At 34.4% G+C, this 16682-nt stretch overlaps 1 protein-coding gene across 1 annotated transcript; it reads left to right on the forward strand.

The window, feature by feature from the left end:
* Window positions 1–1432: 1432 nt before the first annotated feature.
* On the forward strand, window positions 1433–16635 carry LOC143251698 (uncharacterized). The gene is made up of 6 exons (XM_076502947.1): window positions 1433–1471; window positions 2812–2943; window positions 4778–4834; window positions 8426–8453; window positions 14205–14289; window positions 15619–16635. The coding sequence occupies exons 1-6, from the start codon at window positions 1433–1435 to the stop codon at window positions 15716–15718; spliced, it is 441 nt and encodes a 146-aa protein (XP_076359062.1). The 3' UTR covers window positions 15719–16635.
* The last annotated feature ends 47 nt before the right edge of the window (window positions 16636–16682 follow it).

Genomic DNA, 16682 nt, shown 5'->3' on the forward strand with positions numbered 1-16682 from the left:
GGTTAAGGTAAAAATTAATATTAGTTTAGAAATGTTATTTAATGCATGAGGTTCCCCAGACGTTGACCACAAGGCCCCATGTGATATGGTACTGCAGTGTAGAAACCCTAAGCAGAAAATACGTGTTTATTTAGTAACTGATTTTCAAGAGTAAATGTAATTGCTAGAAACATTATTTTTTAACCTGAGATGCAACAATATTTCATAACTATTTGCAAAATATACCTTTTTTCTAACCAGTGTTGATAAAACAAAAAATATTTTAGGAATAATATGTGGGTGTTTTTTAAATAACGAAAAAAATATATAAACAATTTATACCCTCTTTCATTAAATAAAACAGAAATTGTTGTAGTCTGCAGGTACGATATTTTGTTTTTCAAATTATTGAAAAGATTCTCAGTTTAAATACTGATTGATATGAGATTTATTAGTTAAGCAATGTTCAAACTGCCAATTAATGGACACTGTATTAAACTGTAGGCCTTATTAAACAGTACTTTTGACCTGGCTTTGAGGCTTATTTTCAGCTTTCGTTGCCTCATTATAATAATTTCTCACACGACCACAGTTCCTTAAAATTACTAATAAAAGCATATATTGGAAAGACAGAATTATCGAAGTACAAATTATTTGTTAAAGTTGCGGAAAAGTCGACCATTTGTACAAACATGTTTCAATACATGAATAGTTATTATGCTTGAGAATTACTGGGGTTTATGAAGTCTCAGCTTGGATTTTCTTGATAAGTTTAATGGCCTACTTGTCTTTGATCTACTGATTCTTAGTCGATTGTTTGATTTCTACAACAGAAATACCACTCGAAATGTACATTTAAAGAAAATTAACATTTTCCTGTGGTTATTCTTTATGTGAAGGAGATATAATAATGTTTATTCTTTATGCACACTGAAGTCGTGATTTGTCTATAGATATGTAAATGTATTATAAGTTGCAAGTGAATCTCGTGTTTCTCGTCAAAGTGAAGTCAGAGCTATGATTTTTCTGTTGATGTGTAATGGTGTTATAAGTGTCAACTGAATTTCGTGTTTCTCGTCAAAATGAAGTCTGTTATGGTTTCTCTGTTGAAGTTTAAAGGTGTTTTAAATGTCAAGTGTATCTTGTGTTTCTCGTCATAATGAAATCAGAGTTATGGGTTGTCTATAGACGTGTAAAGGTGTTACAATTGTCAAGTGAATCTCGTGTTTCTTGTTATATTGAAGTCAGAATTATGATTTTTCTCTAGATGTGTAAAGATGTTATAAGTGTTAAGTGAATGTCGTGTTTTTCATCAGAAATATTGTTTGTCTATTGATATGGAAATGTGTTATAAGTGTCAAGCGAATCTCGTATTTCTCGTCGGAATTATGGTTTGTCTATAGATGTGTAAAGGTGTGATAAGTGTCAAGTGAATCTCGTATTTCTCGTCACAATGAAGTCAGCATTATGGTTTGTCTATAGATGTGTAAAGGTGTGATAAGTGTCAAGTGAATCTCGTATTTTTCGTCACAATGAAGTCAGAGTTATGATTTGTCTGTAGATTTATAAAGTATTTGTATGTGTAGATTTGTTACCTGTAAGTTTCAATGTACAATGAAGAGTTCATTTGTTTGTAGTAGCTTTATTATTGTGAAAACAGCTATAACCACTGTTAAAATGTTAAAGTTACACTGAATTGGTGAAGCTACATCTGCCATAGTAAAGAATGCTTACTCCAAATGACGTCACTCTTCTTCTGTTGTTTTATTAGTGATTTGGTTAATTTGCTGGTTGTTGTTATGACAACAGTACGGTTTAAATTAATGTGTTTTTATTTTGGATACGTATACAAGATATTTTCATTTGTTATGACCCTGAACCGGTTTCAGTTTGTTTTGAATTCAGAAGTTAGACATAATATACTACTTTTAAATGGCCCAAACTATTTGTGGTTGTTATCACTTTGAGCCAGTTTCAATTTATATTACATTCCAGTGGGTGGTTACTTCCCCGAAGTGACGTCTAAGATCACCTGGAGTGGTTACCTGTTTTAACTTCTAATACCTCTGTTGTGTTGTCTGTCAGTCAGTAGACACTAAAATGACGTCACATAAGAGACACTTAGCGTTATAATTTGTATTGTTGTGACGCTAATAAAATTTCACGAGAAGAATTGTGTACTCTGTAGTCTATAACAAAGCATGGCCTATGAACTTGCGGAAATACGTCTGGAGACATGGTAGTTTTATGTGGCTTAAGGTGTTCATGGTTGCTATGACAACTAGTACTTAGGCCATCTTAAAATGGTAACAATCTGTTCATTGTTGTTTATCATAACAATCGTTAATACAGTTGATTCTATTAATAATCATTGTTTTCAACCAAACTGGTTTACCTTTTTCTGATACATCAGTGACGCAATTTCTTTCTATGGAAACATTTAACTTTTTCAACTGATTTAATTACCTTGCGTCTGGGTGGTACGTGGATCACAACTTATTCCTCTGATTTTATCGGTTACAATCAAACTCAGCTTCAAAGAAAAACTCTAGGGTTTTCTATCGTCATTACAACGTTCTTCAACCATTGTTTTTTTTTTTTAGATTTTGAAGCTTTAACATAGTACAAGATTCTTGTATCTAACAATTCAGTTGTATCGCTTGTACTAGGAAGACAGTCTTTTGTTTGCACGTGAAATTTTCTTTCTAACATATACACTACATGGCCAAAAGTATGTGGACACCCCTTTTAATTAGTGGGTTCGGCTATTTCAGCCACACCCATTGCTAACAGGTGCATAAAACCAAACATACAGCCATGCAATCTCCATAGACAAACATTGGCAGTAGAATAAGTCGTACTGAAGAGCTCAGTGACTCTGAACGTGGCACTGTGTTAGGATGCCACCTTTCTAACAAGAAAGTTCGTCAAATTTCTGCCCTGCTAGAGCTGTCCCGGTCAACTGTAAGTACTGTTATTGTGAAATGGAAACGTCTAGGAACAACAACAGCTCAGCCACGAGCGGTAGGCCACACATGCTTACAAAACGGGACTGCAGTGTGTTGAAACGCGTGGCGCGTAAAACTCGTCTGTCCACTTGCAACACTCACTGTCGTATTCTAAACTGCCTCTGGAAGCAATGTCAGCACAAGAACTGTTCATCGGGAGCTTCATGAAATGGGTTTCCATGGCCGAGCAGCCGCACACACACAAGGCTAAGATCATCATATGCATTGCCAAGCGTTGCCTGGAATGGTGTGAAGCACACCGCCATTGGACTCTTGAGCAGTGAAAACGAGTTCTATGGAGTGATGAATCACGCTTCACTGTCTGGCAGTCTGACGGACGAATCTGAGTTCAGCGGATGCCAGGAAAACGCTACCTGCCTGAATGCATAATGCCAACTGTAAAGTTTTGAGGAGAAGGAATAAAGGTCTGGGGCTGTTTTTCATGGTTTGGGCTGTTTAATTCCAGTGAAGAGAAATCTTAATGCTACAGCATACAATGACATTCAATAGAATTGTGTGCTTCCAATTTTGTGGCAACATTTTGGGGAAGGCTCTTTTATTATTTCAGCATGACAATGCCCCCGTGCATAAAGCGAGGTCCGTAAAGATATGGTTTGTCGAGGATGATATGGAAAACCTTGATTGTCCTGCACAGAGCCCTAATCTCAGCCTCATCGAACACCTTTGGAATGAATTGGAATGCCATCTGCGAGCCAGGCCTTCTCGCCCGACCTCACTAATGCTCTTGTGGCTGAATAGGAGTGAATCTCCGTAGCCATGCTCCAAAATCTAGTGAAAAGCCTTCCCAGAAGAGTGGAGTCTGTTACAGCAGCAAAGGAGAGACCGATTCCATATTAGTACCCATGGTTTTGTGGTGAGATGTTCAACAAACACATAGGGGTGTGATGGTCAGGTGTCTATATACTTTTGGCCATGCAGTGTATTTGTGTATATTACAACTGATCCCAGTAGTTACACGGATAGTAAGAAGGCTAAAGGGACACGATAATAGTAATTCAATTTTAGATTTTGTCCATTTACCTTAGCTAAAACATTTTCTGAACATTATCTTTATATGGCTCTTGTCTTAGGCCTGACTATATGGCTTATTAATTCACAGAAACGTTAAAAGAAAGATGGGGAAGAGGTATTTTAGACTCGTTTTATTTATATTAGAAGTTGTAGCAAGTACCAACCTTGTGCTGTATGTGGAAGAAGTAATCTTGTATTTGCTTACGATTATCATAAATATTTTTGGTTTTATATTTATATGTGTAATTTCGGGGATCATTTACTGAGTTTTTGTTTAATTAAAGATTATTGGTATCGTACTTTGGTTTAGGATATTTTCCATATTATAGGACTAATACACGTCCTCTTGTTTTATTTCTCTCTTGAGATCACGTGGTGTTCCTACAATTCTCCTGTTTTCTGTCTTCCTTGAGGTCACATGATGTTCTTACGGACCGCTTTCTTTCTTTCGTCCTTGAGGTTCCAGGGTGTATCTGCAGTCCACTTGCTTTCTTTATGTCTTCCTTGAGGTCACGGGGTGTTCCTACAGATTGAGATCTTGATATTTGGAATCTACAACCTGTGGAATATGCTAGCTACACAATACTTCCCATGTTCTTATATTGACATTGTTTACAACAATAGAATATGTTATGTTCACTTTAATAAACAGAGAAACGCGATCGTTCATCACTTAACACATTAGTTGTTTAGAATATGTAGTGAGTAGGTGTCCCCCTGGTTTCACTTTGTCTTGACAAACTATGATGTATTTCCAGGAACCTATCGAGGGATTCGACCCAGCTAAGTTTAGAAAAGCTAACCGGAATAAACAAGTAAGTAGATCAGGTTTGGGAAACGTTTTAGTGTAATATTAACAGTACGTTTTCATGTCGTGTTGCAAATAGTGGCAGTATTTAAATGGTAATGGTTTCTTGTATCTCGTGCGTAACGCCAGTGGTTATTCAGTACTACGTCACCTTCTGTTAAACATTCGTCATGTAAATATGTTAAGGATATTGCATATCATAACAACAACTGCTGTCAGTATGACCTGCTATATGAAGCTGCACCATATTGTCACGAGTCGGGCAATGGTTAATGTGGCAGTCTGTAGGTTGGAAAGTCCAAATTCGAACCAGCAAAATGGCTCTTTTAGGCATGTTCAAATTGTAACAATGGCACTCAGTTTTCTCGTAACCAACCTCCATCTTACACATTGTACAAAACAATCAAGTCACATACTCACACCAACCTCCATCTTACACATTGTACAAAACAATCAAGTCACATACTCACACCAACCTCCATCTTACACATTGTACAAAACAATCAAGTCACATACTCACACCAACCTCCATCTTACACATTGTACAAAACAATCAAGTCACATACTCACACCAACCTCCATCTTACACATTGTACAAAACAATCAAGTCACATACTCACACCAACCTCTATCTTACACATTGTACAAAACAATCAAGTCACATACTCACACCAACCTCTATCTTATACATTGTACAAAACAATCAAGTCACATACTCACACCAACCTCCATCTTACACATTGTACAAAACAATCAGGTCACATACTCACACCAACCTCCATCTTGCACATTGTACAAAACAATCAGGTCACATACTCACACCAGCCTCTATCTTATACATTGTACAAAACAATCAAGTCACATTCTCACACCAACCTCTATCGAACAATCAAGTCACATACTCACACCAACCTCTATCTTACACATTGTACAAAACAATCAAGTCACATACTCACACCAACCTCTATCTTATACATTGTACAAAACAATCAAGTCACATTCTCACACCAACCTCTATCTTACATTGTACAAAACAATCAAGTCACATACTCACACCAACCTCCATCTTATACATTGTACAAAACAATCAAGTCACATATTCACACCAACCTCCATCTTATACATTGTACAAAACAATCAAGTCACATATTCACACCAACCTCCATCTTATACATTGTACAAAACAATCAAGTCACATATTCACACCAACCTCTATCTTATGCATTGTACAAAACATCCAAGCCACATTTCTTATCCGCTCTAACTTCTTTCAATCTCCTGAATCATATTGATTTCTAAGCGCAATAACTATGCGTTGGAATTGATGAATCATGCATTGTAATTTCATGAACGCAGCCGGGGATGGGGTTGTACACGTCGAGGGGTACAGACAAACCCCCTATTTTTGTGATATAAAAAATAATGCTTATATTGTTATAGTCCCTTTCACACATTCTATGTATGGGTCTAAATTTATTATTATTTCGTTAATTAAAGCTTTTATGTAAAGGAAAAACAAAATGTAATATGTTCATTATTTAATCATTTATTTGCTTGTGTCTGAAAGCTCTGTGGTTTACTTCTTACATTCAGTGAGAGTACATCTAGGTGCACGTGAGTGACATTACTAATATATCGTGTGATTTCAGGCACTAGATTCCGTGCTCAATTTGATAATAAACTTCCACGTAAAAGTGAACTTTGATTTCTAGAAAATTAAGAACAAAAATGCTACTCAAATCTTAGAAACTTTATAATTCCATAAAAGCCGTGATTCCTACGTAGCGTGCTTTGTGTTATACCGATGCACGTAGCCAAAATAATTTAGTAAAAAAAATATTAATGTTTGTGGTGAATAAATGGGCAAGCACTGAGAAGACTGTCATTTTTTTGAAAACGTAATGGGCAAATTTGAGAAATTTTGAACAAATATGATTGGTTAGTACATGCGCCATGTTTTTTGTTTTTTTTTACTTTTTCGCCGCTCTATTTTTCTTAGGTGTAAGGAAACTTCTTTAGTGTACAAATACATTTCTTCATAAGTGGAAAAAAGTATATGATTTATCCCAAGAAACTTTCATAAGGTTTCCGATATATACTTAAATTATATATATATATATAAAACTGTAAGCTAAGCTAATAAGTTAGCCTAATAACAATATCAGTATATGTTCCTTCTAGAACAAAGCCTGTCTCTTCATATGTCATGTTTGCACAATAAGTAAGAAATATTAAGTACCATACGAATTATCTCTAATAATAGACTGACTGTACTTGTTTAATAATAGGCTGTTCTTCTTTAATAATAGACTGTACTTCTTTAATAATATACTGTACACTTTTAATAACAGACTGTACTTCTATAGTAATATACTATACTTATTTATTAATATACTGTACTTCTCAGTAATGGACTGTACTTATTTAATAACATACTATTTCAGTAATAGACTGTACTTATTTATTAATGGACTGTACTTATTTAATAACATATTATGCTTCTTTAATAATAGACTGTACTTCTCTAATAAGAGACTGTACATTTTAATAATATTTCTTTAATAATGTACTGTGCATCTCTAACAATAGACTATAATAATAGACTATATTTCTCAAACAATAAATTATACTTCTCTAACAATATATTGTATTTCTCTAATAATAAATATATTTATCTAATAATAGACTGTATTTATCAAATAATAGATTATATTTATCTAATACTAGACTGTACTTCCTTAAACAATAGAATTAATAGTGTAAAAAGCGTCTTCACTGGTTTCATCAAGAAGACTTAAGTTAAAGTGTCGGTAATATCAAGAAACAAATCAAATCCAATGTACCGACATTAAATAAGGTGATTTTTCGTAAGTATAAGACTCATCAATATTGATTTTCCAGGTGGCAACCTACTATATCAGTATAAAAACTAGAACAAAAATCTAAGCCTAACTCTGTAATATTAGTCTTCAGTGAGAATTTGCACTTTTTAACACATGATGAACAGAGATACGCTAGATCTAGAGCCTATAAATGTTTACAACAATATACTGTGAGGGCTTTCCTACAATACATGGAAGCTGTTATTAAAACCCCCTGGTACAATAAAGGTACCTCATTCACAATCTGATCTAAACAATAAGACATTCGTACGATATATCGAATCCCATTAGACAATTTAATCGATCTTAATGGATGTTAATATCCAATCAGACAACATAATTCATCTCAACAACCAATTTAACAACTTAATTTATTCTTACTGTGGTGTCAGTATATGAATGCAACCTAAACGATAACGCATCTGTTTCACCACTAGTTAAAAAAACTTATTTTACCCCCTATTAAGAAGAATATAAATTAAAGATATAATCGCTTTCCAAAATATTTTATAGTTTAAACGTAATAATACATCCAAGTTTTGTTTTATATAAAGTTGTGCCACGTACAGAATGTTATAATAATAAGTTAATAATATTTCTGTGTAACCGGTTAAAACACAAACCATTATATACTTACTCGTGTATATGATACATATGTATTTACTGTACTACATTTTGTATTTTTCTTTAACGAAAGTTTGGGTTTTCGTTTTCAGGTGGCTCTTAACAACGCGGGGAGAAATGGTAAGAACATTGTAAAATAATTTATTTAATGCATTGTTAGTGTTTCGTGAGAAAAAGTTACATGTGGTTCTAAACTGTCACTCACACACGCACATGCATAAACACATATACATATGCTATGAGAGGTATACAGATATTGGTATATAACCTATGTAGTAAATACAAAATATAGTTACAGATAATAAAAACCATATTTTGTGATCAAAAGTCCTGTCAATGGGGAGATATAACACCTAGTAGTTAGGTAGTGTCATGGGCGAGATATAACACCTAGTAGTTAGGTAGCGTCATAAAGGAGATATAATGCCTAGTAGTTATGTAGTGTCATAAAACAGAAAAAATACCTAGTAGTTAGGTAGTGTCATGGGGAGATATAACACCTAGTAGTTAGGTAGAGTCATGGGGAGGTATAACACCTAGTAGTTAGTTAGTGTCATGGGGGAGGTACAATACCTAGTAGTTAGGTAGAGTCATAGGGAGGTATAATACCTAGTAGTTAGGTAGTGTCATGGGGGAGGTATAATACCTAGTAGTTAGGTAGAGTCATAGGGAGGTATAATACCTAGTAGTTAGGTAGTGTCATGGGGGAGGTACAATACCTAGTAGTTAGTCATGGGGGAGGTGTAATACCTAGTAGTTAGGTAGTGTCATGGGGAGGTGTAATACCTAGTAGTTAGGTATAGTCATGGGGATGTATAACACCTAGTAGTTAGGTGGAGTCATGGGGAGGTATAACACCTAGTAGTTAGGTAGAGTCATGGGGAGGTATAATACCTAGTAGTTAGGTAGTGTCATGGGTGAGATATAATACTTAATAGTTAGGTGGTGTCGTGAGATATAATACTTAATAGTCAGGTGGTGTCGTGTGAGATATAATACTTAGTAGTTAGGTGGTGTCGTGTGAGATATAATACTTAGTAGTTAGGTGGTGTCGTGTGAGATATAATACAATTAGTAGTTCGGAAGTATCAAGGGGAGATATAATACCTAGTAGTTTGGTAGTGTGATCTGGGAGATATAATACCTAGTAGTTAAGTAGTATCATGGGGGATGTATGATACCTGGTAGTTAGGTAGTGTCATGGGGGTGAGATATAATACTTAGTAGTTAAGTGGTGTCGTGTGATATAATACCTAGTAGTTAGGTGGTGTCATAGGTGAGATATAATACTTGGTAATTAGGAGCTATTACAATTATTTTTCTATATTTTTGCTAACATCATGTTACTTTGACTTCTTTCTGAAGAACTTTTGGTAATTAAAATTTGTGTGAAATAAATAAACACATTGTTGTGGAGTTTATGGATCGTTTTATGTACAATATGTATATATATATAGTTTTAAGCGTTACTTGTCAATGTATTTGATATTCTCCAGCTACACGTGTAACAGGATGTTTGAAAACTCTTAACATTAGTATAAAATATTCAAAAAACCAGTCTAAGTGGGAATATATTAGTGTAACATATTAAACATACTGAAGTGGGAATATATTAGTGTAACATATTAAACATACTGTGTTCTCTGGGATTATGTTAGTGTTATGTATTCTATATGCCAGTCTAACTGGTAGTATATTGTTGTGTAATACATCGGTCATGCTAGTAGTATATTAGTATAACATATTTAACATTCCAGTGTAACATGGAGTATATTTCAATACCACTGCCTTGAGACTTACCTGTTTCTTCACGTTTATTCGTATCAGTATTTGTATTGAATTGTTATTAATTTTTAAATAAAAACATGAAATGATATTAGATTTAGATATTAGGCCAATGCTTATGTTTTAACATGAAGAACGACATTCAAATTTTGAACATAAATTAGAGCTGGTAATTCGGTTTTGTACATGAAGTCTTGATTTCAGCAAGATGCGAGACAAATTAAAGTGACTTATTTTTCCTTTTCTAATGAGGATGTTTCTGTGGAACTATAATTATGTTCTTCTGCACTATATTATTATTTTATTAATTTGATAATTGTAATCCATTAACAAGTTTATTCATATGTTTCTCATTTTCCCATATCTGGTTGTCTGTTGATACTTTCCAACTATTACATTTTTAAATGAGCGTCGAACATTATTATTTGCTATAACGGTTTTTAAACAATATTTTATTTGATCAATGTGTATGTCTGTTCGTTTTGTTTTTGTTAGTCGACACAAGACAAAATCATTTTTCGAAAGAAAATAAAAAAATAAAGAAACGAATACTTAAGGTTAAAGAACCTACTCGAATGAAAGGTTTGATCCTCACGATGGACGCAGCGCAGATAGCCCATTGAGTCAGCGCTAAAAGAAACATGCCCTTCAAGGTACAGTACTGTCGTTTTTGTAGACCCCTCCCTTTCTAATAGTCGAACAGTAGAAAACGTATGCGATTTCATTATTTAGATGTATATTCGCCGTTTTTACTGGGTGCACATTAATTTCAGTATATCTTGTTCGAAACGATTTCATATGCTGCTTCGCTATTCGGTTCTTCTTTTTTCCTATTTTTCACTTTCATTGGCCACGCCCTTGCCAGTTCAGATTAGAAATTCAGTGATGTCATTAAGAACGTTTTACCGACTCCATTTCAACTATTACATCATGCGAATGAAGTCTGTCAGGGTTACGTGGAAATAAGATGTGCAGTTTTGGTTACGACGCGCGCACGTTGAGTTAAAATCAGTTTATTCTCTATTGATCATCTGTTTATCAGTGGTACACTCGCTTGTCGTTTCTTTTTCCTGGGTATTTACAGAATATCTACGCTATTCATAAACATCGAACTACTTTAAAACAATTAGTTTTTGTTAGAGGTGATTGGTTAGTTCATGCTTGGATAGTAGAGGGCTGGTCGGTTAGTTAATATTCCGATGATAAGGGGAGGTCAGTTAGTTCATGTTTCGATGATAAAGGGGTGGTTGTTTAGTTCTTGCTCAGATAATGATCGGGTAGGCTGTTAGTTAATATTCTTGTGATAAAGGGATCGTCGTTACTTAACTTACGATGATAAAGGGATTGTATGTTAGTTCATGTTTCCATGATAAAGGAGTGGTTGGGTAGTTAATATGTCGATAATAAAGAGGTGGTCGGGTAGTGTTTTCATGGTAAAGGGGTGGTTAGTTAGTACTTGTTGTGAACAACACACTATAAATCGATAACTTCACTATCAGGTTAGCTTGCACTAAATCAGTCATAAATCCCTACAAATCTGAAAGCTTATTTTACACTAAACCTTTTGAGCTGACACACACACACACAAAACAATGTATTTAGAATTTTTAGCGTTAGGAGTCGTGGTTATTTAGCCCTATAAAGTTTGTTTGTTTGAATTTCGCGCAAAGCTACTCGAGAGCTATCTGCGCAGCCCTATAAAGATAGCAATGTTCCTTGAAATGAGAAAACAAATTATATCAGCCTTTGGGACAATAATACAGAGATATACTGAACAGTATCAGTAACTGGCGTGGCCTAATATTGCTTAGCTGAACTGGAAACCGCAAGGTCCAAGGCTCGAGCCACGATGTGCCGTTAAACACACAGCTCCGCTTTTACTGTGGTAAGTCTTTATAATTGCGATAGTCAATTCTTATTCGAGTGAATGTAGCTGTGCTGATGGCAGGTGTGGTCGGCTGAAATCTTTCTACATTGGCGTTTTGGCGTTCAGTTTCTATGTTTTAGATATAAAATTACCCGTTGAGTTTTCAACAATCTCACAAGCAAGTATCGATTTGTGCACATGAACCATTTAAAGGTTTTAAGCCCTTTTTAATGTTTGCTTTATCCGTACCCATGAGCTGCTGTATTTAAATTTGTGTGTGTGGCCTGGAGTGGCTAAGTGATTAAGGCACTCGACTCGTAATCCGAGGGTTGCGGGTTCGAATCCCAGTCGCATCAAACATACTCGCCCTTTCAGCCGTGGGAGCGTTATAATGTGACGGTCAATCCGACTATTCGTTGTTAAAAGAGTAGTCCAATAGTTGACGGTGGGTGGTGATGATTATCTGCTTTCCCTCTAGTCTTGCACTGCGAAATTAGGGACGGCTAGCGCAGATAGCCCTCGTATAGCTTTGCGAGAAAGAAATTCAAAACAACCCAAAGAAAGAAACAAATTTCTGTGTATTATTGTGAATATATATTTATGGCTAAGTATTTGAAAAAACTCTGATCTCGTGATATGTGTTGCTTGTCTTTAACGTGAATTGTGCGACACGTTTCTATTCTTAATTGAACTTTTTTAACGATCGCGCCATCTTGTCATAGTATGAAGAATATTTTATTAAAAATCATTTGTCATAATAAGCAGATGTGTTGTATGCGCCATCTTGTCATAGTATGAAGAATATTTTATTAAAAATCATTTGTCATAATAAGCAGATGTGTTGTATGTGTTTGTTGTCATGGAAACGTATGGAAATAAAAAATAAATAAATAAAATATTTTTCCGAGTGACTACATTTGGGGTGAAAAGGAAACCTTGTTTTTGTCGTTAATAATAGAGAAAAGAACTATTTAACGCTAGTTTCTTTTCAAATGAAATATTTACTTTTTTCTAACGCCTAAATCCTTACTGTTTAATCATACATTTCTGCAAGGAACTCGTGTTCATGTTGAAAGATTCGTAGAATTGATGACGTAAAGAGCACTTCTGCTTGAATCCATAATTAATTTTTGTTGCTTTTGTTTTATTTAATATTAGTGAAAAGCGTTCACTTTTACAGTTCTTTCTTGTCGCTGAAACAATTATAGCTTTATTTTTAAAATTAAAATACTTAACCATGGGATTCTCTGTTGAAATTTTTTAAATATTTGAAACACCGAAACAGCTCCGTTGCGTCATCTTTTGAAAGACATTATTTCCAGAACAACGTTCTCAAAATATATGCAACTTCGCAGTTAGGGATTTTCAATATATTTACCACGTGTGTGTATACGATATATTAAGTTTATGTCAGTGTCTAAAACCAGATACGATTTCTATAGATTATGTTAAAACATTCACAAGTAATTCACTTTAAAAATGCTTCTAGTATTAGAACTTACACGGGCACAATTATTAGCCACAATGATATATCTGTTCCACATTTAAACACAATGAAACATTCGAACGTCTTACTTACTTCAGACAAATTTGAAAAGTTTTTTTTAATTTTGAGATAAAAGATTCAAAATCAATATGTTAATTATTCTCGACTTTCACAAACGTGCAGAAATGAAAGTTTGATCACTTAAGTAACACTTAGGAACCTAATTCTAGGCTTAATTATTAAATAAAAAAACTTTTGAAGCTCGAAAGCACGTCATTAACAAGCATTACTCCTTTTACCCAGTTTTATGTAGCGATGATAAAGTATTGTTAAGTATACACTAATTAAGTGAACGACGTCGTAAAATCATAGTTGGTTGAATTTTTAAAAATTAAATGTTGTTAAACAAGGTAGTCCTGACGTTACTTAAGTTTTATTAATGCAGTTTTGGAAGGTGGTTCCTGGTTGTGCATTTCGAATAAAACGTTGACTTGTATGTTTAAATATTTCGTTATTTCGGATCTAAATTTCATTGGTAATTAGTATAAGTACTACTTTATAATTGATCAATAGATTATATCGAACTTATTTAATGCTCTGAAATTCATTTGTAAGAATGAGTAAAATTGTTTAATGTGCTTGAAGATGTTACTTATTTCAGTAACAGTCTCGTTACTTTACGTATTTAATTATTTATGTGCCAAATTATTATAAATTTCTACTTTTTCTTTAGTGTCCCAGCTCAGCTACGACGCCTTCTATCTTCAGAGGCTAGCACTAATGAGTCCAGATATAGATGCTCTTCGAGTAGAAAAGCAGTAAGTTTTACGAAATTTTTAAAGTTGCGTTAAACACGTTCCGATTATTAAAATTAGTTTAAAAACTAACGTAATGACAATCTTTATTTATCTATTTCATTTGTTTATTAAGTATGTGACTAAATGAGAAATGTACATTTATATCTGCTATAAACTCATGGCCAGGAGGTTAAGGCGTTCGGCTCGTAATCTTAGGGTCGCGGGTTCGAATATCCGTCACATTAAACATATTCGCTCTTTCAGCCGTGAGAGTGTTATATAGTGACGGTCAATCCCACTATTCGTTGGTAAAAAAGTAGCCCAAAAGTTGGCGGTAGGTGATGATGACTAGCTGCCTTCCCTCTAGTCTTACACTACTAAATTAGGAACAGCTAGCACAGATAGCCCTCGTGTAGCTTTGCGCGAAATCCGAAAACAAACGAGATATAAAGTTACGACAAAGATAAAACAACTAAAGAGAAAGCCATAATAATAAACCTTTTAGCCAGTCATTCAGAGATACATAAAGACAAACAGTAGCTTTAATGCTTTGGGTAAAACGTATCATGCCTTAGAATTATATATCTTTGTGCGGACTAAACAGAAAATAAGTAATGTGTATTGTAATTACACTCTTGCTGTTTACATATATTACGAATTTCAATGTAAGTTTCCAAAATAATTATTAAAGTATCGATTCCTTCAAGTCACTGCTCAGGAGGAAGGACATGAACCTTTTAAAACAGTGATAACCTTCGAAGAGAAGGTGAAGATGATACCAGTGAAAGCAATTAACCCATTATACCAAAAGAAATGTTAAGACATGTGACTGCCGAAGTGATTATCCCCAAAAGAAAGGTTAAGATATGTGACTGTCGAAGTGATTATCCCCAAAAGAAAGGTTAAGACATGTGACTGCAAAAATGATTACCCCAAGGGGGGTTAACATATGTATCTCTAAAGATGCATACCCTAAAGGAGGTTAATATTTTTACTTGGAAATGTAATTAGCCCAAAAGGAGGTTAATGTACGTACCTGTAAATCATTAACCCAAGGGGAGGTTAAGATATATACCTGTAAAAGAAACTACACCCTCAAAAGGAGGTTAATATTTACATGTGTAAACGTCATTATAATTTATATATATATATATATATATATATATATATATATATAATATTTGTACAGACAGTGGTATAACCATCACACTGTATTCTGTGGTCTTTATCCCATGAACACTTAATACGTAGACATTATTTATTAATTAACTTATCTTACGTAGAACATCAAAACGTTAACCTAGACTACCCTAGTACGTTTATTTAATTTAATTACTTTAACTTCTCTAGAGCAGAAGATCCGGAAGTTTCACACAAACCAAAGCCTCCGAGTTACGATTCCGTCGAACAACAACTGCTGTTTCGAATAGAACGAGACTACACGTTATGATGTTCCAGCGCCATTTTGTGAGTTCTGTGCTTACCATACTTTAGTATTTCGAACATTTAATGTCTATTAAGATTGTTACGTTAACCTGAATATTATAACTAATCATTTCTTCGTTTCTGAAACACGATTTTTAAAATGAAGGAAATGTTTCTCAGCATAGCTTCGTTAATAAATCAGGATATTGATAGACAGTTTAAAGATAGATAAAAGGTGAACTAAACATAAGATATAATATAGTTACGCTAAGAAAAAGTGTAAATTTTATGTTTCCTTAACATCACACGAAGAGAAAAGTTGTTATTGTGCGTATAATATTACTCTTCATTCCACTGTTCGTTAGTACAGATAGCTTTCGAGTAGATTTGCGCGATATTCAACAAAACAAGTTATTTATCTTGTGTGATCCTAGACGCCACTCTCAACCTACTGACTTAGTGACCTAACAGAAAAAATATAATAACTTTTACAAGAGAGACACATAAAGCTATTGAATAAATAGGAGAAAAATATAGGTAACAGCAACATTTATATAAGGAAACTGTCGAACAACAATGCATTTTAATTCCAAGCGTGTTTTAGGAATGTTATGCAAGGTCGACCAGTTAGGAATGTTGGTGTAAAAATATAGTTGTTTCTTAGTCCAAACATACACAATGGACTATTTGTTTACCACTGGGAACCGAACCCCGGATTCTATCGTTGTAAATCCGTTAACTTGCGTTAAAGTATGATACACTTTCATTGCTTCTCTCTCTTCCTACTGACAGTATGATACACATTCGTTGCTTCTCTCTCTCTACCGACTGACAGTATGATACACATTCGTTGCTTCTCTCTCTCTACCGACTGACAGTATGATACACATTCGTTGCTTCTCTCTCTACCGACTGACAGTATGATACACATTCGTTGCTTCTCTCTCTACCGACTGACAGTATGCATTCGTTGCTTCTCTCTCTACCGA

This window comes from Tachypleus tridentatus, chromosome 6 (genome assembly GCF_004210375.1).
Source record: "Tachypleus tridentatus isolate NWPU-2018 chromosome 6, ASM421037v1, whole genome shotgun sequence".
Lineage (NCBI taxonomy): Eukaryota > Metazoa > Arthropoda > Merostomata > Xiphosura > Limulidae > Tachypleus > Tachypleus tridentatus.